General features: G+C 45.2%; 3 protein-coding genes across 3 annotated transcripts; 2 read left to right on the forward strand and 1 right to left on the reverse strand.

Annotated features, from left to right (window-relative positions):
- Positions 1 to 750: 750 nt before the first annotated feature.
- On the forward strand, positions 751 to 1372 carry LOC135391639 (transcription factor Adf-1-like). The gene is made up of 3 exons (XM_064621965.1): positions 751 to 904; positions 973 to 1136; positions 1247 to 1372. The coding sequence occupies exons 1-3, from the start codon at positions 751 to 753 to the stop codon at positions 1370 to 1372; spliced, it is 444 nt and encodes a 147-aa protein (XP_064478035.1).
- A 5930-nt stretch (positions 1373 to 7302) lies between these two features.
- Positions 7303 to 10770, reverse strand: LOC135391646 (uncharacterized). The gene is made up of 5 exons (XM_064621977.1): positions 10531 to 10770; positions 8248 to 8411; positions 7862 to 7991; positions 7603 to 7746; positions 7303 to 7482 (listed from the first exon to the last, which is right to left on the reverse strand). Exons 1-5 carry the CDS (start codon positions 10768 to 10770, stop codon positions 7303 to 7305), a joined length of 858 nt encoding a protein of 285 aa, XP_064478047.1.
- A 1246-nt stretch (positions 10771 to 12016) lies between these two features.
- On the forward strand, positions 12017 to 12976 carry LOC135391653 (uncharacterized). Its single transcript, XM_064621992.1, has 2 exons — positions 12017 to 12307; positions 12590 to 12976. Exons 1-2 carry the CDS (start codon positions 12017 to 12019, stop codon positions 12974 to 12976), a joined length of 678 nt encoding a protein of 225 aa, XP_064478062.1.
- The last annotated feature ends 9559 nt before the right edge of the window (positions 12977 to 22535 follow it).

The raw sequence follows: 22535 nt of genomic DNA on the forward strand, positions 1-22535 counted from the left end.
TTGCATGGTATTTAGACGGCAGTTTGTTGCAGCACGTCTACTGAGCATCCTGTCATTGTTAATGCTGATTCTGTGCTGTGAAATGAGGATCAACGTATTTCCAAGCAATAAGCTGAAGGTCCCCGGAAGAACTGTCCCCTGTGAAGAGGTTTCTCGGAGTTTCCCCAAAAAACAAAATTGGGGTGCTGAACAAGTGCAGAAAGTTGGGCTCGTTGGTGGGATAGCATACTGAAATATTTGGGGACGCGAAAGCCGAGTACATAAGGTACAGACAGAACAGACGTCAGAATCGAACGAGCGACTGAACGGAACGGGGTGTTGAGGATACGATCGCATGTAATTTAGGCCGCAGTTTGTTGCCGTACATTTATTGATCGTCAGATCATTGCTGATGCTTATTCTGTGCTGACAAGTAAGGGCCAACGTGTTCCAAGGAGTAAGTTGTAGGTAAGCCTGTTCACAATTACCGTCTAAAGGGCCAGACACATGTACGACCTAGCGCGCGACACGACGTGCGACGCGTCGGAGTGCAAAGCACTCTGGGACGGATTTTTGCGAAATGGGTCGTCGTAGCAGCCCTCTCCGACCTGTCGCATCGCGACAGACTTGCTTGGATATTTCGGCTCCTGTCGTGGAGTTGTCGTGAGGAGCCGGTGACGTCACGAGCTAAACCGCCAATGACGAGCCTACGTCTCGTGTGCGTTTCTCGGTAGAGAAGCCGAGAAGTCCTCGCCCGCTCTTTGCGAAAACATGGCTGAATCGACGCGCGTGGAATTCAACGAAAAGCTAATATATTTAGTGGAGGAGCGTCCCTCGCTCTGGGACATGAGGTCTAAAGTGTATAAGAACATTCACGTGAAGAACAAGGACTGGCGAATGGTGGCCGAATTACTGGACGCAACAGGTAAATAAGTTTTGGCGTACTGCACGTCCTTCCAATTGATAGCATTCTAAAGTGTCATATTATTACAGAAAAGCAAGTACAATCGCGATGGCGCAACCTGCGCGACTCCTACTCCCGTATCGTGAGGGACACAAAAGGGAAAAGTGGCGACCCAGCGAAGGAAGTGATCAGTACGTGGCCACATTATGACCAGATGTCCTTTCTTCGGGACATCGTGGAGCCGAGAAAGTATGTACGGTAGAAACTTGTAGCAGGCACGGTTTCACCAACGCCGATTAACATTTGAACCGAGATCAGCGCTCCCTTAACTTGAATTTAACTCTTAGCTCTGCTGTATTACAGGAAGTTACTGATACTGTCACTGAAACATTCATCACGTCACCAACGAACGTTTTTACAAAAGAATTGATCACAGGTTCAGAGTTAACCAGCGTTGAGAAGTCCATCAAGCCTGGTCCAGCTATTTGAAACTCTCTGCTTATTTATTTAATCAACACCCAGAGTTCAACTAACATACATGCATGCATATGCATGTATGTTGTACGTTAATGTTGTAAGAGTATATGTTGTACAGAAGCTATAGAAGAAGTGCTATTGTTTATGACTTTGCTTGTAAATTGCTATTGTGTGGAGAAGTAGATGAAATGTTCGAAAGATTATTGCAGAGTGAAATTAGAAATGAGATTGTGGAAATATTGTGGTCTCAAACAATGTGGGCTCATGCTCGTATTCTCTTATGCCCTCAGGTTGGTAATTCACCTTCCTTGTATGCCAAGAAAACCAGTGATCGTTGTTTGGTTGTCGTCCCATGCCCACAAGCGCTGATTTGTATATTCATTGATTGTGTGAATATTGTTCACCATCTATTAATACAGTGTGGTGACATTGAGCAAAATCCTGGACCCCCGACTGATGCTCTTGCAAAACAGATGACCGAAATGTTTGAAATGTTAAAAGAGTTAAAGAGTCAGACTACCTCACTCAATAGTCACCAAGAGGGCATCCTAAATGTCGTTCAAACCCTGCAAACTGGTCAAAAAGAAATATCAGACCGGTTGTTGAACTTAAGCTCGCGCCTTTCTGCTGTTGAAAAAATCAAATCCTCCGTTGAACAGATGAACGATGAGCTGAAATCTGTAAAAGCTGAAAACCTGCTCCTTCGCAATCGTCTTGATGACATTGAAAATCGGTCACGGAGTAACAATCTAGTCTTCCGCGGCGTTCCCGACTCACCGGCAGAAACGTGGAATGAAACAGAGGCTAAGATTGTTGAATTTATCTCAGAGAAGCTGGCAGTCCTCGTTAATAGCGATGCATTTGAACGAGTTCATCGTATAGGCTCATTTAAACAGGGCAGTTCCCGTCCAATCGTTGCAAAGTTTTCGTCATTCAAAACCCGGGATGCTGTGCTGCAAAACAAATCAAAACTAAAAGGCAGTGCCTTTTTTGTGCAAGAGGACTTTTGTGCTGCAAAACGGTTGGCAAGAAAAAGGCTATTCGAGTTTGGTCTCTCACAGAAAAAAACAGTTCAAACTTCGGTTTAATAAGCTCTGGATTGATAACATCTGCTATATATATGATTCGACCAGTGCTACTGTCCGCTGTGTTGACCCTAGTTTTAGTGATAATTCTGCTGTTCCCGTAGTTTCTTGAGATAACGCGGTTAGTGAGCAGTCCTCTCTTCTGCCGCAACATAAAAGTTCAATGATCTTGCGTCCCAGACGGGATGAAATCCGTAACCAATAACCATTGGCCAGGGCCATGAATAACCCTTCCGCCGTGTCCAGATTATCTGTTCTGTATACTAATATAAGAAGCTTAGTCAAAAAAACGTGACGAACTGTCTTCGATTATTGATTCATGTGACGCCGACATCGTGTTTCTCACAGAAACCTGGCTGAACGCCAGAATATCTAACTCCGAGCTATTCACGTGTTACAAGGGGTATACTACGTACCGTGCTGACAGGCCAAATAGAACAGGTGGTGGAGTACTGATTGCCCTATCAAATGTCTTGAATAGTTCTTTGGTAAATATTGACACAAACCTAGAAGCTATATGGCTGTCTGCAATGTGCTCTCGTAAACGAATAATTATCGGTGTGTGTTACCGTCCCCCCGCTGCAAGCAGTAAATTTGTTACAGAACTTCATGATGCATTGAATCTCATTGTCACGCGTTTTCCAAACAATCCAATATTTTTATTAGGTGATTTTAATTATCCGTCTATCGTATGGTCTCCTCGACATGTACCTGAAAGCTATGGTGAGGCTGCTGATTTTGTCAACGTGTGCAATGACTTCAATTTAACGCAATTGGTCACAACACCTACGAGAATTGTTGGTGTTACTGCTAACGTTCTGGATCTTGTCTTGACTTCCGATCCCTCTAAAGTATCCGACATTGTATACTTGCCCCCATTAAGTGATCATGTTGTCATGCACTTCTTTATTAACATTCCATCAAATCCTCGATCTAAACTTGTTAAAACTATACGTAATTACAACAGAGCTGATTTTGACGCCATTAATAGCGATCTAGAAAGCTTTTCTCGCGTTTTTTTTCGAGGGTTTTTCTAGTCGTACGCTCGAAGAAAACTGGAACATGTTTATTGATAGAATTGCGAAGCTTGTCGATGAATATATTCCGATTGTTAAAATCATCTCCTCACCCGAGTCTCCGTGGTTTGATAAAACTTTACGGCGTTTAAGAAATCGGAAGCGTAGGCTATTCCTAACAGCTCGAAGCACAACTAACCCACGTAATTGGCAAAGGTACAAAGAAGCCGTCAATGAATACAAAGTTGCCATTATAGAAGCCAAACAAACTTTTTTCTCTACAACACTTCCAAACTTGTTGCAAACTAACCCAAAACAATTTTGGCGCACTGTAAACAAACAAGTCCACCTACCAATAACACTCACTGATAATGATGGCACCGCCATACCGGACTCCGCAACAGCTGACGCATTCAACAACTATTTTGCTGATACCTTTTCTGCTCCAAATACCGATAACCCTCGTATGTCAAGACCACGAAACTTCTTGCCTATGGATGCACTAATAATTGATCCATTCGGTGTGGCCAACGTAATTGAGAGGCTCAAACTGTCGTCAAGTTCCGGTGTTGACAATATCAACACTAAACTCCTAAAAAACACGAAATTATATTCGTCAATCATGCTTACTAAACTCTTTGAACAGTCGCTGGGGGTGGGCGAGCTCCCGGATGCGTGGAAAATCGGAAAGGTCATCCCTACTTATAAATCAGGCAACAAATGCACTGCTGCTAACTACCGTCCCATATCACTAACGAGTATACCGTGCAAGATATTGGAACATATCATCTGCAGTCATCTAGTCCATCACCTTGAATCAAACTCTTTCTTTTGCCCTTATCAACATGGTTTTCGTAAACATTTTTCTTGTGAGACTCAGTTGGTATCTTTCATTCATGACATCCATCTCCTTTCGGACAGAGGAACTGATGTTGATTGTATATTTCTTGACTTCAGCAAAGCATTCGATAAGGTCCCCCATAATCTGTTGCTTTTAAAATTATCCTTACTAAATATTGACCCTAATGTATTGTCCTGGATTCAGTCTTTCCTTATTGGGCGGTCACAATTTGTCACAGTAAACAATGTCACCTTTGCCCTAACCCCTGTATCATCCGGCGTCCCCCAGGGTTCCGTCTTGGGCCCGCTACTTTTTCTCATATACATTAATGATTTACCTGGGTGCGTCAGGTCTTCCATTCGGCTTTATGCCGACGACTGTGTAATCTATCGAGCCATAACTAACCCCTCTGACCTTCATATTCTGCAGTCAGATCTAGACTCCGTTCTTGACTGGTGCTCAGCTTGGTGCATGGAAATGAATATTAAGAAATGTAAATGTTTAAGAATCTCGCGCTCACGTAGTCAGCCACCCGCGTTTTCATATAAAATTAACGATGTCCCTCTCGATCAAGTAACTGAATATAAGTATCTCGGTGTTCATATCTCATCGGACCTCTCTTGGAAGTCCCATATCACGCATATTTGCAATTCAGCTAACTCTTCTCTTGGCTTCATCAGACGCTCGTTCTACATGGCCCCGTCGAAGGTTAAGCTACAGCTATATAGGTCTCTCGTGCGACCAAAATTAGAGTACGCATCATCGGTATGGGATCCTGGAACAGATAACCTCATCAATATGTTAGAATCGATACAAAACCGAGCCAGCCGCTTTATACTCTCAAACTACCATCGTACATCAAGTGTCAGTACCATGAAAAGGTTTCTGGGTCTACCCTTGTTAGCGTCTCGTCGCAAGAAAGCTCGTTTGTCACTTTTCCATAATGTATTCTATCATAACGATCCCATTCTCTCCTCATACATTTCATCTGCCACTTACACTTCGCACCGCATTGACCATTTCCGTAAAGAACGCATTCCGCATGCATATACTAATGCCTTCTCTAACTCCTTCTTTGTTCGCACCGCGTTAGAATGGAACAGGTTGCCTCGTACTGTTGCTTCCATCCAGGACTCGCCCACCTTCAGGCACACCTTATCTGATTTACTTTGATGACTAACCTTTTTGTGCTATTTTATGTGTCACTATCTCTACAGAGACGGATACTTGTTCCATGTTGTCCTTTTTTATTTTGTTTCGATTTGTTTCCCAATGTTGTACTGCCCTTCCCCTCTTCAATGCCTCATGGCCCTGAGGGTATGGAAATAAATAAATAAATAAATAAATATGATAATCACACTGAACCCTTGAGAAGAGTGTAAGCTCGGCGAACGCTGAATTAGAACTATATGGCATACGAAACTGTCATTTGGCTTATACTGGAATATGCTAGTATTACATGGGATTGTCATACAAGGAAAGCTATTGGGAAAGATAGAAACGAAAGCTGTTGATAAAATAGAAAACATTCAGAAATTAGCTTTGTGGTATGGTGGATTCACCTCAACTGCTGAGCTGTTACATAAATGTAAGCTCCCATTGTTACAGGAGCATCCCAAACAGGCAGGACTGAGATTCATATATTCTCTTTATTCCAACAATTAGTTGCTCCGGACGGAAAGAAGCTGAAACGCAGGTATAGCCGTTTAGGCAACAGATATTTTTTAATTTTCACGATTTATCCGCAGAGAAACAGACCAAGCGGCATTATCGTAATAAAATTTTGGGGCATAATACGTCTTCTAACATCTACTTTGGCTTTCCGACACGGTTCTAATTTGTTTTATCTTCGTTACAATTCCCGAAGTTTATCTTGTCGAGCCCTGTACATATGTGCAATCATACAGAGCATGGTAAAATCTCTCAACCAAAGTACTGTTGCAAACAGAACGTTTCTGAGACCAACAAAGGTGTTGTAGGGCTACAGACCGGGAGCCTGGTACTGGCGACTGATTGCGCCAATATCGCTGATAAAATACCTTTTATAAAGGTCTCTAACGTCACTTGCTACACGCGAAAAATTTCTACAGGATGTCCTCTGCAGTGGCTGAGCTGTTCCCTGTAGCCCCTCTTCGCGCCACTGGTCCTGCCTCACATTTCCGTGCACATCCACGAAGTCACCATATCCAGATGGGCAATAAAATTGCTGTTCCTGTGCTCCTGGAGTCATAAGGAAGTTGTGCAGAACACATACGGCCTTCACGAGCTCCTCGGCATGCTCTGGGTGCTCTCCCAGTGAGCGCTCAAAAATCCTCCACCGTGACACCATTATGCCAAAGGTGTTCTCAACACACCTCCTGTGACAAAGAAATAAAAGTATGTAATGCAAGTATAGCTATGCTTCCTGAAGCATGCAAGTCCTTTTTATAAAAGCAAAACATAGCGGAAAGTGACCATTCTGAGCAGAGATGGAGAGTAACGCATTACCACTTTTAATACGTTTAAGTAACGAGTAGTTAGTTGAACCAAAAATGTTGTCGGTTTGGTTTGAGTTCCTTTGCAACACTGTTGTTGGCGCACATCATGCTCCGCATAGCATAATTTAAATTTCTCCCAGTTTTTCTCAAATTTGGGGCAGGTATGAATCATTATTTGAATCGGTTACCAAACATTTACAGATAACCTTTAATGTTTCAACTCAAGTTCAGCTCAGAGATGACGCCAATAGTTTCGGTCTGGTTCAGTTCAGGTAGACTCTCTAGTAACTGTAATGAATACATTTTGACCGAGTAATGCTGGGTGTCATTACTCACAACTTTCGTTGAATTTGAAATGTGATGATAAGTATGCGAAACAATAAAATAATGCTACCTGGCTCTGCTCAACCTGAAGTTGAATATCCTCTTCTCACTGTCCAGCCCTTGACCAGGGAATGGTCTCAGGAAGTTTGGCCGTAACTGAAACGCCTCGTCTCCCAGAATCACACATGGGGCTGTGCAGCTAGTGCCAGGTAGCTGTTGAGGTCCTGGTAACCGCAGTGTTCCAGCGTCCAGCATCTGTCCAAACCGAGACTGCCCTCAGGATGCCGCCGTCACTCTGCTTCCCATAGGCACCGACATCAACCACTACAAAGTTATAGTCTCCGTCGGCTACAGCCAGTAGAACGATTGAGAAAGTGTCCTGAAATGGAATTTGGAAATACTGATGCTTGTGGAGCGAACCTGAGCAGGGCACTGCGGTTATTCCTGCATCACCTGCACACAGATATTTATGATTTATTGACATCAGAAGTATGCATACCTTGTAGTTATGATACATGCTCCCAGAATTTGGTGGAGCACGGATTCGGACGTGCTTTCCGTCGACAGCTCCCAAACAATTGGGGAACTGCCAGTTTCGCTGAAAGCTCTCAGTTATTTTCTCCCAGTCTGCAGTGCCAGGTTTCTAAAAAGAAGTTACAGTTACGGATTTGATTAAAAGATGTTCAGCTGCCCTATAGTTTTCATAGAAATACTTATTGCAATTTGCATAGAAAAATAATACCGAGCAACTGTCGCACCTTCATGTATAATGGCTGCAATCTCGTCCACAAAGCCCTGCACGTTTCACGGATGGACTCCCTTGCTGTGAAGATGCCCACTCGGAAAGCAAGGGCAATATCCTGAACGAGGTCACCAGACGACAGGTACCTGCAAAATCATATAGCACTAGCCGTTCAAAGCACAGCCCTGAATTGGTCACCATTATACTAATTCAATTACATTAATGCGGTTAAATTTAACTACAATTAAACACAATTACAATGTCCTAAAATGCTCGTATTTGCTTGACTAACAATCGTTACAGTTTGACCAGTACACCATAGTAGTTTTACAGTAGACCACAAGTAGAACGCGAAATCGTTCATGTGTCACTGAAACTGTGAAATTTGCTAGACTTTTGTACCTCAGTGTCATGGCCAATCGTTGGACAGGACAAAGCGGCTCCCTGCACAAATGCTCCCTTTGCAGGTCAGCTCTGAATAGGCCAACAAGGAAGTCGAACTGCTGAGGTGTCATCCTGTAATACTTTTTGAAGTACTCCAGGTCACCTTGTCGCATCAGCTCCATCTGCAAATCATTCAGGAACGTTCAGCTGGTGAAATAGTCAGTATCATCCAATCATTCTTAAATCCGCTTACCGAAGTATAGAACTCGCTCTCGTTATGCCTGTTCCTCCAGGAAGGCCTCACCCACCAAGTTCGCTTTTTTTTCTTGCGCTGCTCTCTCAGCAACAACACTTTCTTCTTGAGCAGCAAACGTTTCGTGCGATGGCTGATGTGATACATTGTAACACGGGCGAAAATCACAGGAATGACGCGCGGATACGAACGATCTGTAGCGAGCGTGAGCGGCTGCACAACAGACAGGGTTCCCAACACAAGCCCCAGCAGTGCGCTTAACTGTAGATAAACGCGATAAATGGTTCGGCGTGGGATCAGTTTTCAGATGGGTATCACGGAAGGCTCACGAAACACTGAAAAAAGTGTTCTAGAATAAGAGTTTTATTCTCTGGGCACATTTTGTTTCGTGAAATGAAACGCAACCAAGCATTCCAGTCGCAGACTCTGGCCACACTGTTTCAACGACACGACGGTCGACTGCGGCACGTCGTGAGGGTGTCGTATCTCGTTTGTCCCCGGGTGGGAGATACGACATGTCGCAACGCGCGTATGGTACGACACGTCGCATGTCGTGTCGCGTGTTTTGTCGTACATGTGTCTCGCCCTTAAGGACTCATTTGCTGTCACATTAACATATATGATGATACTCACACAAGTCTGCTTTAATTAATCAAGAAGCAATAGGAATACCGCCGAAAAAGCGTGCAAAGCTGACGACAGTGAATCTGCAAATACGGCATCGGAATCTTGGTATGCAGTACACACCGAGAGAGAAGAGCCTTGGAGCAATTTCTTCGCGACATTGGACAGACGATGCGATTTTAACGTCAGCCGAACACATGTGGATCAGGAAGAATGTGAATAAATATAGAATTGCAGAAAAAAATAAAGAAATATAATGGGCGGCATTTCCTTCTACTCGCCTCACAGTTGTTTCGTGTTTATTGAGAATAACAACTCCACCCCCCCCACCCCCACCCTTTATTCACTTAATCTATTCCACCCGCAGTTGTAGGTATGTAGTTGAATTTTGAGGGGCTGGGAACGTTGACATTTTTTTCGGTAACATTTCTTCCGGGGACATTTCTTCCGGGGACGTTTCTTCTGGGGACGTTTTTTCCGGGGACATTACTTCCTACACCCGACAAGATGGCGTATATGCAGGCAAGCTGGTGGAAGAACTCCATTATGTAAAAGCCTATCCGTGAAGCAAGTTCGAGCTCCTTTTCTTCAATGGTCTTGTTGAAAGACCATAAGCTAGACATGCCACTCAGCATTGTTCTAAAGGAAAATTACACTTGGCAGAAGCACGAATTCACGTTTATTTAGAAGTCACTTTCAGTTTTATCCATGCCCAGCACTTTGTCGTTGAAAAACTCTGAAAAAATTTTAAACGGTTTGAAAGTGTTCCATGGTTCTAAGGTTCATGTGATGTCATCGGATGTTAAAGGTCTGTATTACTCGTTGAAGAGGTCACTTCTTCTGCGACGTGTTAATAATTTTTGTGTGTGACAATTTGGTCAAATTTCAATCGTATGCTGGATTAGTCATGAGTGACTTTATAAGATTGTTAGACTTGTATTTGAGCTCTACTGTAACCTGTGTAGATGATGCTTTGTACACAGAAAGGGAAGGTGTTTTCATTGGTTCATCTGTGGCCCCGTTGTTGTCAGAGATTTATCTGCACTCATTAGGCTATTCCGTAATTTCTTTTGTGAACTTGTGCCAACCTGATTCAGTGTACGTACCTAGATACGTAGATGACTTAATCATCATTTCTCGTTCTGAGTCAGTTTTCTTGAGTCTCCAGAGGGTAGTCCGCCAGTCTGCCCCGGAGTTAACTTTCACTGAAGAATTCTATGGAGCGGGAAAGTTAAGATTCTTTGATGAAATCTTGTGCATGGAGGGGGCCTTGGTTGGGAGTACGGGCAGCCGAACGCAAAACCTATTCTCCCTGTTAAGTTGTCACTCGAAGCCCACAGAGTGCTAGTAGAAAAAGTGACAGTTCCTGAAATTGGGAGAGGGAAAGTGCGATCCCAACGAAAGTCGGATGCGATAAGCCATACCTGTGGTATCTGTTTCTGCGTTGCAGGTGTGGGCTGGGTTTCCAAGCTCCTTTCGTCGGACTGAAGCGAGGCCCGCATGGAGCGCTTTTTGTCGGCGAAAACGCAGCGCGCGTCAAACGCTGACGCCCACGCCGACGACGGCACACCCGCAAGGAGCAACTGTCTCGGCGCGGAATTCACGGCTGAGCTTTCACAGTGTTTCTTGGGGCTGGGCGCAGTCAGCACGCAGGTGGTTTCCATTGGAGCATAAATAAACATGTTGTTCCTAGGTTATCGAAGATAACACTAGCATATGCTCTCTTTAGTAAAGAAGATGTTTCTCCTTCAGTTTTAGGTCCCCGCTTTCCGCTGTCAATTCGGCAAACCGGTCTAGTGTACGAAACAGGCATGCTGAATGAGCCGCGTCTTGTTTGGCATTGTTTTGCCAGCGAGACTTTGTGGATGTTTCTTGTTGCTTGTCTGCGTAGTATTCGTATTCGTTCGTTTCCCTTGTCTATAAGTATGGAGCGGCGGCAAAAGGTGCTCTTATTAAGAGGCTTGCTTGTGCTCAAACAAGCACACATGGTACAGATGCAAAGAAGAAAGGCCTGGGTACGTCGTGTGTGGCAAAATAGAAAAACGGAAAGCGAGTTCTACACATCGGTAGGTACCTGCTCTCTCTGCTGTAAGATGGTGAAACTGAATGTTGGGAAAAAATATCTCGTAACCGCAGATGCAGGTCATGCGGACTCAAGAACCGGACTTGTTTTTGAGATACTACCGGATGACACCTGACCTTTTTGACAAATTGCACGACATGGTCCGGGAGAAGCTGACGAAGGAGTTCGTCGTGCGTGAGCCAATAAGCTCCGGAGAGCGCTTAGCAATGACTCTTCGGTGAGATATTTGAAACGTTAATATTATTGTACGACCTTTTCAGTATCTTGGTTTTTGTGGAAATGTGCAGGTATCTCATCTCAGGAAGTTCGATCATGGATATCGCCAAAGTGTTCAGGTTTGGTCTGGAAACAGCCCGAGAAGCGGTACACCTCACATGCGAGGTTCTGTGGCAAGAGTTATCCCCACATTATATGAAGGTATGTTTGAGGGCAAAGTAGAGGGTGACAACGAGGATATATACCCCACGCAAAAAATAATAGTTGAAGTGGTTGGTCTAGCCGCCCAAGCAAGCCATAATCAATTATGAGAAAAGCTATTGTTATGGCCTTAGTGCGAATAAGATAAAGCACAGAACCAAGTCCCAAGAGATGTCTATTCCTGCATATTTAGCCACCAACAGAGAAAGACTGGAAAGCCATCGCAGACGGATTTTGGAAGCGCTGGCAGTTTCCGAACTGCCTGGGGGCAGTAGATGGAAAGCACATTCAGATAGATGCGTCACCTAAAACCGGTAGCCTCTACTACAATTACAAGGTAGGTACTGTTTGTGTGAAGTTCATGAAAAGTTTTGTGTCTCTTTTTTCAGGGTACATTTTCCATAGTGCTGATGGCAGTTGCTGACAGCAGCTATTTATTTCGCCTCATCGATGTTGGTGCCCCAGGACGCATGAGTGATGACGGTGTGTTCAAGAGGTCCCCCATTGGTCAGCGCCTACATTCTGGTCTTCTTGGATTGCCATCTTCTCAGCAGTTACCAGGCTCTGAGGCATCGTTGCCGTATGTTCTTATTGGGGACGAAGCATTCCAGCTTCGAGAGGATTTTTTGAGGCCTTACCCTGGGTCCAGGGAGAGTCCAGCTGAACGCAGTTTCAATTATCGACTGAGTCGAGCAAGGTGGGTTTTAATGCAATGTGTCACTTTACAAGGGTGACGTTCCTGCAGGTGGTAGACGGGCATAGTGTGAAAAGCACGACAACCCAGGCAAAGACATGACAAAATACGAAACAAACACAGAGCACAGAACACCTGCGCTCGGTGTAGTCCTTTGTCGTGTCTTTGTCTGGACTTTAGTGCTCTTATGTCGCTTCACACTTGTCTTTGTTTAAACACAGCCTTGTCTGAAGGTTATTTTTTGTTGTGTGCACTCACTGCAACGTTTCTCGGTTCTTTGTTTCTCAAGAGATGCGTGGAAAATGCGTTCGGGATTCTGACAGCACGGTTCAGAATTTTCAGAGGGCCAATCAAGCTCAAGCCGGATAATGCAGAGCGAGTAGTCAAGGCCGCCTGCGTTCTGCACAATTTCCTGTGTGTCGAGTGCCGCAACAGTTCTGCCTACTGCCCTGTTGGATATGCGGACCACGAGGACTCCTTCGGCAACATCATCGCTGGGTCGTGGCGCAGTGAGACTGCTGCGGACACATCAACTTTTGCATTGCAAGCTACACATGCAAGAAAAAGCAAGAGTTCTGCTCAAGGAGTGCGAGATCTGTATGCGCAGTTCTTTGCAAATGAAGGACAAGTTCCATGGCAATGGAACTTGCTGGATATTACAGAGCCAGACACCTAACAACCTTGTTGTGTTCATTTATTGGTGTACCTCATATTGTGCAGCAACATGTAATATTTCGATTTCCATCTGAGAACGTAACTCCTTGGGACAGTTCCGCACCTTTTCTGCAACCAGCAGACCGAAATGCTCAGCGGAGTCTACAGTTCTCACAGCTATTTTCTCCAAAAGGTCGATCTCTTTTTGTAAAGGCAGCTCAGCTCGTTTCTTTTTGGCAGGTAAAGATGTAGTAGAGGTTCTACATCCTGTGAGTGGTGAGCTGGACGAGCTGCTGGAATTTTGCGTGCGGCCTGGTAGAGGGCTGGGTAGAGGGCTGACTGATGCAGCATCACTTGTGACTGAAGGCCTGATTTCTGTCAAATGCACCACGTCAGTGTCCCCTATCGAATCATCGTACATGCTGTTAAACATATTCTCTGCTGGAGAGCGTTCGCTGCATAGAGCTTGCGATGATACTGGTGCATCCCCTGGCATTTCTTCAGAGTCCACAGGTGGTAGGTTGCCACTGGTCCTGAAAGAGGAAATCACATGCATGAATATGATTAACGCAGATAGTAACTTGTCCACTGGTGATGCTATTAGGCCAAACAAATAACAAACCACTCCCACTCCTCAAAATTTGCAGTTCACATTCCTTAGTGCACGTGTGGTAAATATTTGTTCTTACAACATCTTCGACTTGGCCATGTGACTTCAACATGTTCGACAACCATCTTCTACTTGGCCTCTGTTTTCTATCTTAGAACTGCACAGAATAGCCCGAACAGTGAACACGACATACTCTGGGTACTCCAAGGTGTCACGGAGAAACAGCATCTGCTTGAAATGTGGCCAGCGGACTGCCACACCTTCATGTGCACCAGCTCCACTTCGTGGAATGCAGGATTCTTTCTTCTTCCGCACAAAAGTGTATCGAAGTGACTTCCATCGCTTTGCCACCTTCGCTGCTGTAAGGCAAGCTGAAAGTTAGGTCAAAATGACAACCACAAAGTCCATGATTGAGAAAGCCTGAGTTTGGGCAAGGAATGACAAAAAGTTTACAACACGAAGACTCAGACAACCACAAATGTTAAGCGGATTCTGCTGCAGATTTGCAGATTTCATGAGCAACAGCCTTTCATGGAGGGCCCACATACAATCATGATAGAGTTATGGGTGTGCATTGCGCCATATTAATTTTCATGCCCTTCATTATTAGAAGTGAGTTAGAAACAAGCGCTGCTTGTTATATAGCACCTGTTTGTTACTCAAGTGGCATAAATGTAGCGCTCTTTTTGCTTTTATTCGTGAAGCGCTGTGTTTCCAATAAAAAAAGACACTCTGTATGGCATCACCGGCATAACAAGAAAACGGGGAACTGATGATGATCATGCCGAACATGCACGTTTAGAAATATCGATATGAAATAAAATCGTTCAATCGTTTGCGCGTTCCTGAGGCTATGGCTCGTCCCCATGTGCGAAGACAACAATGCACTTTTATTACCACGATCGCAAGACTGAGCTACAATCGTGTCATGCAAGATAAATAATAATAAAGCGTGACGATCCATGAAGACGGCACACATTGAGAAAATATATACCTACCGTCTTCTCCGACGGCAGCCCCTACTGCTCTCCACGCCTGGTCTTTCTTCTACAAATTTTTGTACTCATTTGATCGCACGTCCCACAGGATCCTGCGCTTCTCCACTTCTCAGATGAGTTTTTCGTTGAAGGCAACTCTGTCATTCATGTTGACAAACGCAGTGATCACGTCAAAACTGTAGACAGCCAAAGCGTGAAACCCTACACATAGCACAACACAATTCGTGTATGGCGGCGACGGGGAAGGAGCTTCCGTCACATGATGACAACGCCGGCCCCGATTGGTGGAGAGCTGGCATCACCTCCGGCGCTGTCGGGACGCCGGGCGCATTTTTCTAGTCTGCCCAGAAACCTCCGAATCGCTGGAAAATGACGCGCGCGCGTCAAAATAGACGTCGCGCCGACGCCGACGCGAGCTAGTCGCGAGGAAAAACGCTGCATGCGGGCCTCGCTTGACAAGGATTGCGCTGAAAAATTTGTCGCGCGCTACCTCCGTAGAGCATGATGTTCGGCTATTTTTTCTGATGGAATATCCCCTGAACATCCTTGTTAATTATCATTAATTTGTGTAAATTAGACACGCTCTTCACATTGGTGGGGTAAAAACGTGACCTTTACTTGGCAAATTTCCGACTTCAGTTCGCAAAAATTTGCATAATTAAACTTACGTTACACGACATTCACATCAGGAGGTGGCAAAAACCTAGTAAGAACAAATGCCGTTGACCGCATGATTCTAGGTGGTGTAGTTTTGTAATTATAATTCAGTGACATGTTTTCTGGGACACCCTGTATGTACTTGCTGCTCTGTTCAATAGTAAACTTTGTTGGTTTGAGTCATGTGTTCGTGTCGTCTCTCTGTGTGCTCAGACTCAGGGTTTTACATAATGGAGTTCTTCCACCAGCTTGCCTGCATATACCCCATCTTGTCGGAAGTGCAACACGTCAGTTTGGCACAACAGAAGAACCAATGTGAACTGTGATACATTATTTATTAGACATATATACACAAAACACGTACAGAGAGTGAAATAGTACATACGTCCAGCGGAAGAAGAAGAAGTCCAAAGGTAAGGTTGCGCTTTTCCGTTGCTCCGGAATATAGGGTCATTCCAGCTCAAATGTCCCAATGGCGTGGCTGGACCATCGCCGATTTTCGTGAAAAAAATATGTGTCTTCCTCACTGACGTATATACGTTCTGTCTGAAATATTTCTTGCGGGATCTGCACGGAATCGCCGCTAGGGGCTTCCATCTTCCGCTTCGAACCCAAAACCGTAATGCTTTTGAGCAGGTGCAGAGGGTGAATGGCTCGATATATCTGAAAAAATTCATACGGGACGCGCTTCCGAAAAGTTCAGTCTAGTTATCATCGGATTTGCAGTCGCCGCGAGCGGAGAAATAGCGAGCTACGCTTCCGCGAAAAAGGCGCAAAATCGAACTAATTCAAATTTTTTCTAAAAAAAAACACCATGAGCACAACTTGCCGAGTTATATTTTTTAGTTGTAGGGGCCTACCAGTACATTCTACCAAAAACGTTTGACGTCAGAAAATTTAACTGTTAGGCTGTCAAAATGCGAAAGTCTGTAGTTTTAGGACAAATTGAAAACTTCGTCTAAGAAAAAGTGGCATTGCCGGACGCGCTAAAGGAACGAAATTTTAATTTCCTCAGAAATGTAGCATAGTTCCCCAGTCATAAGTACAAACAATTTCTCAAGGGTGCTCACCCTGGTGCGCCTCTCGCGACACGACGCACGGGATGGGCTTCCTCGCCCAGCCCTCCTCCTTTCCGCACAAAAGTCAGTGCAGAAACACTGCCCTTGACAAATTTGAAACCGTTACCCAACTCTGATGCACGATTAAGCATTTATGACACTGAGGGTGGTCCTGGACAGGGAATAATTATAAAGCAAGCAGGGTTCCCTAACACCCATTTGCGGCCCTCATAAAATATGCTTTGGAGGCTAACCCGTTCCAAAGCTGCAGAGCGTTACCACTGTTAACCGATTGCAGTTTCTTTTTATTTATTCGTTCATTTCGGCAACTTCAAGTCAGCTAGACTGAAAAAAACAAAACATAATCCACGTGCCATTCGGTGAACGATGTTTACCCAAGCAGCACAATGTACTGAAAGTCGAGTGCAATAGGGGTGGACGGGTTGGTGGAAGGCCTTGAACAGACTCGTGGAACTAAAGAACATTGATAAGACACATACCGTCCACCCCTATTGCACTCGAGTTTCGGTACATTGTGCTGCTTGGGTAGTCTGTCCACTTAAAGGAGATAACATAAGCTTCACATCCTGTTGCAGTTTCCGTGGGAGGTCATGAACAGACGTAATAAACAACACTCGTAGATAAGCTGTCGCATGTATCGAAGTGATGTTAGGAATTTAGGATACTGCTGAAGTTGTTTGCTTATAGTATGCAGTTCCACACCAGTGGGGTCAGACGGAAGCTACTCTTGTAGCAGCTGGCCAGATTCAGTAGATCGCTGTTCTTTATACACTCTGGACAGCTGGCTTTCCCGTGATGTTGGTGTGAGCGATGCACTCACATGGGTTGAAGAAACAGGACGGAAGTGGTGGTACTTTCGAGTTACAGGTAAGCGAACCGAGTTAGCAAACCTGGAGGAAAGTGACAGTGCCTCTTTTGAGATCAAGCTTTCGGTGTGATCTCCTTCAGTTCTTTCTCCGCCCATAAGAATAGTTGGTGGGGTGAAAGGATGTGATGTTTAAGGTGCCTTTGTAGACTGGCCTCCGCTGCAAGCCTCTTCAGTGTGCCACCGACACCATCATACGGCCCTTTGCCATGCGACGTGGCAAAGAAGTTCCAAGTGGCCTCAAGCCCAAAATCTTTGTGAAAGCACAAGTTAGCGAAGTTTTTCTTGTTTTTGTATTGCGAGGCTGCACCATCGCTGAACTAATGAATCTTGTCAATTTTTTCTACGCAAGTCAGGAAACTTTCGAGGAAGACCTCGACGTACACACGAACCACGGTGCTATCGTGAGACACGCAGTCCGATACGACTGCGTACGATTTGTGCAGAAGAGCCGTACTGCTGTTCGAGCGATAGTAGACAACGATTGGCCCACCAACGGTAGGCGGAGGGGTGGAACTGCGCCTTGGCACAAAATGATGTCTCTTCGTGTCATTCAGTTGATGCAGAAGGTGTTCGGCAAGTTCTTCAGTCGACTGCACACGTGTCTGTAGGGTAATGTGATGTCCAGTAACCCATTCTCGATAAGTTACGCTGTCCCAAAACTCAGAAGAAAGCACTTCCTGATACTCCAAGCGTTGTCTCGCATTCCTCACACCTGTGCAAATATCGCAGTTTGACAGCATGTACTGTTCATTCTTAATGTTACACACAAGAAATTTTAGCAATTCCGTGTACCTTTCTTGGAAATATATCGGATCGAGCATGAGTTTTATATTTTGATGGAACTGCTTGCGACATACTTGTTTGATATCTCCAGCCCCCGTAAAAGCGGGTTACCGAAGCAAGTTGCTGTGCTACCATCGCCTTCGCTTCACTTCCGTTCCCCTGGTGGCGGCGGGGCTGCGCAGCGCCACCAGACGGGAGAGATGGCGATCCGATTACCGCGCGTCGTCTGCTAGCTCCAAATGCGTCGACGGGGCAGCGCTTTCCTCGGAATGCGGAGTGGATGGGGGTTCCTGTTTTCTGTTGTTCATTTTTACAGTTTTTGAAGCTTAAGGACACAGAGGTTAGGCTACATTTGAGCAGTTCCTGCGGTCGTCAGGACTCTTTGTGAAAGGTGTCACAGTAATCCAAGGGACCACGGCTGCTCCGTGAAACTGGCACAAGAGAGGGATTACCTCATTTTATTTACTGTGTTATGTGTTATGTGAAGCAAGGTGTTAAGTTAAGCAAAGTTAAGTTAAGCCAGGTTAAGGTGAACACTGGTGTTATGTGAAGCAAGCAAGCCTCGCTTGCTGGCTAGGATTTAAAAAAAAATGTACAAAATGAGAAAAAGAAACGCTCTGGAACACAGTCCCTGGACACTCTCTGGAACACAGTCACAGAGAGTTCCCTTTCATAGATATATGCGAACATGACATGGATGCTGCACATCGCGTGAATGGTTATATAATATATCGATCTCACCAATCCTCTGAGACCAGAACAGCGTAATACGTTCGTAATGACCTCGTTGCTGCTCCCATAGGGTCAGTTTGTCATCGCTGTTATGATTATATCACCTGCAAGATCCGCCTTGGGCACAAGCTGTTAACAGTCGTCAGTATCAATCTACGTCCCGCGGTACAGATTCCGTGGACTGACCTCGAACGATTATTCAATTCACTGGAATCCCCAGCTCTCGCACTTGGTGACTTCAATGCTCATCATACGGCCTGGAGAAGCCGTAGAACGGACGGACGGGGAAGGAGGTTGTTGGAAGCAATGAAGACTGCTCACATGTGCCTACTTAAAACCCGACAGCCAACTTATATTGTTACATGACGACGAGTGGTTTAGCGCGCGCACCGGTGATTCGGCTAGCTCTCTCTGGCTGCTCTGAGCACTAAAACATCTCTAGCGCAATCCTGTCTCTACTAGCGTCATTCTGGTACCATTCCCACACTCCATAGTGTCGTGACCTCCTGGGGACGATGGTCAATGTTGATGAGCGAAGATGTTAGGTCGTGGAGGTGGATGTGGATGTCAGTGGACGAAAGATGAGGTGACGCTGTGCTGCCCGCAGTGGTAGTCCGGTGCCTCCGGTCCGCTTGCCATGCCTTGCCATGCTGCTGTCCTGGACGCCGGTCATCTACGGGGCTGGGGATCGTCTGGTCAGGTCCGTCGTCGTTGTCTGGTCTGTCGCGTCATCTGGGCGGACTGGGGCGTCGACGACCATCACAGGAGCGTTGGGGCCAGAGGCGCAGCAATAGTACACGAAGGGGGTCACCGGTTATGCTCCGTAGATGGTCTTGTAGAGCGTGTTTGAGGGGAAGCAAGCCAGCACCTACACCAAATGATACGGGCAGCACAGCGTGGCAATGGCAACGATTTAATGGACAGTAATGAGAATGCGCGTGACATGAGTCGCGTGAGATGAGTCGTCGTTATCGTCATCACAATAGGGAGTTTTACTCAATCGTTTTTACCCGAACGAAACGACCGACACCACCTATACGAAAGCAAACGAATGAGCGAGGCGAGGCGACTTTTATTGGGTCGGGATGAATCGTTCCTTTCGAAATGGTGCGGTGGCGCTTTGAACTAGATTTCAGCGCCGGATTTGAGTGGAGCACTGCACAGCATCTAACGGTTTAAGTGGAAAATTCGCAATTACGAGATGAATGTGCCGTATCGCAGCGTTCTTCGCGACCCGCTGTTGGCCGAATGCTTAAGCTGGGACGAGATTGAAGATGTCATTTTGCGATCCCGATTTCGCGAACGGCGGGCGAAACAGACTTCTACATATGGCCGACTGGAGCTGACGGCAATGGATGCAGACAATGTTAGAAAACAGTTTCGTTTCGAGAAAGAGGACATCATGCGACTAGAAGCAGCTCTACACGTGCAAGACGTGAAAGCACAAGGAAGCACTCTAAAAGGGGACGAGGCGCTTTGCATAGCCTTAAGACGGCTTGCCTACCCGAACAGACTTTGCGACCTAGAGAGAATGTTCGGCCGCCACTATTCGACGCTTTCTATTGTCTCCAACGTCGTTATTGAACATATCGCCGAATCGTTCGGGCATCTTTTGAACAACCCGCTATCGCACTCGTGGCTGGAGCTGGAGAACTTTGCACTGGTAAGCATCTCAAATGAGAGTGCATGCACCAGCGCCTATGTGCTGTAAACATGTTTACGAATTTTAAAACGACATTTTCAGGCAATCTACGAAAAGGGTGCTCCTGTAAAGAATTGTTGGGGCTTTATCGACGGTACCGCGAGGCCCATATGTCGTCCATCTTCGAGTCAAAGAATTTACTTTTCGGGACACAAGCGCGTCCATGCCGTTAAGTATCAGAGCGTTATGTGCCCAAACGGCATCATCGCACAGCTCGACGGTCCCTATCCCGGAAGCAGACACGATGCAGGTATGTTTAGAGAGAGAGAGAGAGAGAACTCTCCTCCAAGATGAATTTTCTCCTTGTGTGCATGTGCAGCAATGATTTGCACGTAAATATGCTCTAGCTGTCACTTACCAGCTATCACTGGCATAGCCAAAGGTGAGTGGTTTCTGGGGGTTGCAAAATAAGTACTTGAGGTAGTGCATTTAGGAGGGGGAAACAAGAGGGAAATCATCCTCTCCCATGTAAAGTCCCTGCAGAACCCCTCGCAAAATATTTTTTCTGGCAACGCCACTGCCACTGTAGCCCAATTCAGTTTTGTACATTTTGTTAAGACATTTATGTTTATTTAATTTTCAGGAATCTTCCGTGACAGTGGTCTGTATGGGAGGCTGGAACAACTTATGGATGGACGCACATTTGTTCTGTATGGGGACCCTGCCTACCCGCTGCTACCGCTCCTTTTTCGACCATATTCTGGTGCTGCACTGTCTCTTCAACAGGAGGCATTTAACTAACAGATGAGCACTGTTAGGCAATGTGTGGAATGGGGTTTCGGAAAAATCATTTCGGAATTCGCATTCCTAGATTTCAAGAAAAACCAAAAGCTGCTCTTACAAAATGTAGCATCTATGTACAAGGCAGGAGTAATATTAACAAATTGCCACACATGCTTGTACGGGAGTCAGACATCTGATTACTTTAGCCTTCCACCACCGTCCCTAGAGGAATATCTCAGGTAGGTAGGTGGTACATGTCTATACATTTTTTTTTGGCAAACTCCATGAGCAAATTTCAGCAGCTGGAGTTAATTCATTATAAAGCAACAGTTATTTGCTTCCCCAACAATGGGGTAGAGTACCACCCTTGGTGATGAAACTCCCCATTCACTATCTCCAAATAAAGTTGTTGTTGTTGTAACATCTTACCGCATAATAAGAGTGCATCAATTCCTTATGTGTGCAGTATATCAGTCTGGATCACAGGCTTGTATTAAACAAGGTAGAGAGCAGTCTACCAGAAAAGTTCAGTTTAACCTGCTGTTAAAGAAGGTGTTTATTCAAGTAAATATCACAGCATGAACATCCCACCGTGTGGTTGTTGCATCTTTTCTGAGGCAGTGTAACATATCACAGTGTACAGTATATATGTCTTAAAGCATAAACATCCAGCTATGTGGCGATCAAATCTTTTTTTCTAGGCCTAATGTATCACAAATATAGAGCACTGTTTACTGTATTGTTATTGCAGTACACTAGCGAAAATCAGCAGTTGAACATGAGACTGGTTTACGTGCGTAAAATCAGAACAATTGCAAGGTCGGAGCTTGCAGAAAAAACAAACAAACAAATCAGATTTAATAACAACATCTATGCGGGGGCAGTGAGCATTTTAACAGCAGTGCTGCCTTCAATAGGACATGTCCTCGCAACGGTAGCACTGCTGTCATAACGTTGACTCCTTTGCCGTAGTTGGTGTTAATTGATGATGTCTCTCCTGTTTTTCCTGTAGACATTAACTCCATTCCATTCCGAGGCTCAGCAAGCCTTCAACTAAACCCCTGGGTGCAATAAGAGGAGAAGTCAAAAAATCAAAAACCGAGAAAAGGGACCTGCTCTGATGGTACGTCCCATTGACACACATGCATTTCCCATTTCTTACCCTCCTGAGGCGGGCAAATAAATTGCAATACAGTCCTAAATTTTCTTTGGCAGGTACATACTGGTATGTAGATGTCATTGTAGGAAAAATAGTAAAAAGGGGATTAGTCGACTTATCCTCTTATTGCATACAGAGGTTCAATTATAGTGCCCAGTCAACATGACCACCTGCTCCAAAGCAACACTGAAGTCAAGTAAAATTAAATACTAAATAATACAGAAATAGAAAATGCTTCCTTATCAAAGATATACTAGAGCTATATAAAAA

Source organism: Ornithodoros turicata, chromosome 1 (genome assembly GCF_037126465.1).
Source record: "Ornithodoros turicata isolate Travis chromosome 1, ASM3712646v1, whole genome shotgun sequence".
NCBI lineage: Eukaryota > Metazoa > Arthropoda > Arachnida > Ixodida > Argasidae > Ornithodoros > Ornithodoros turicata.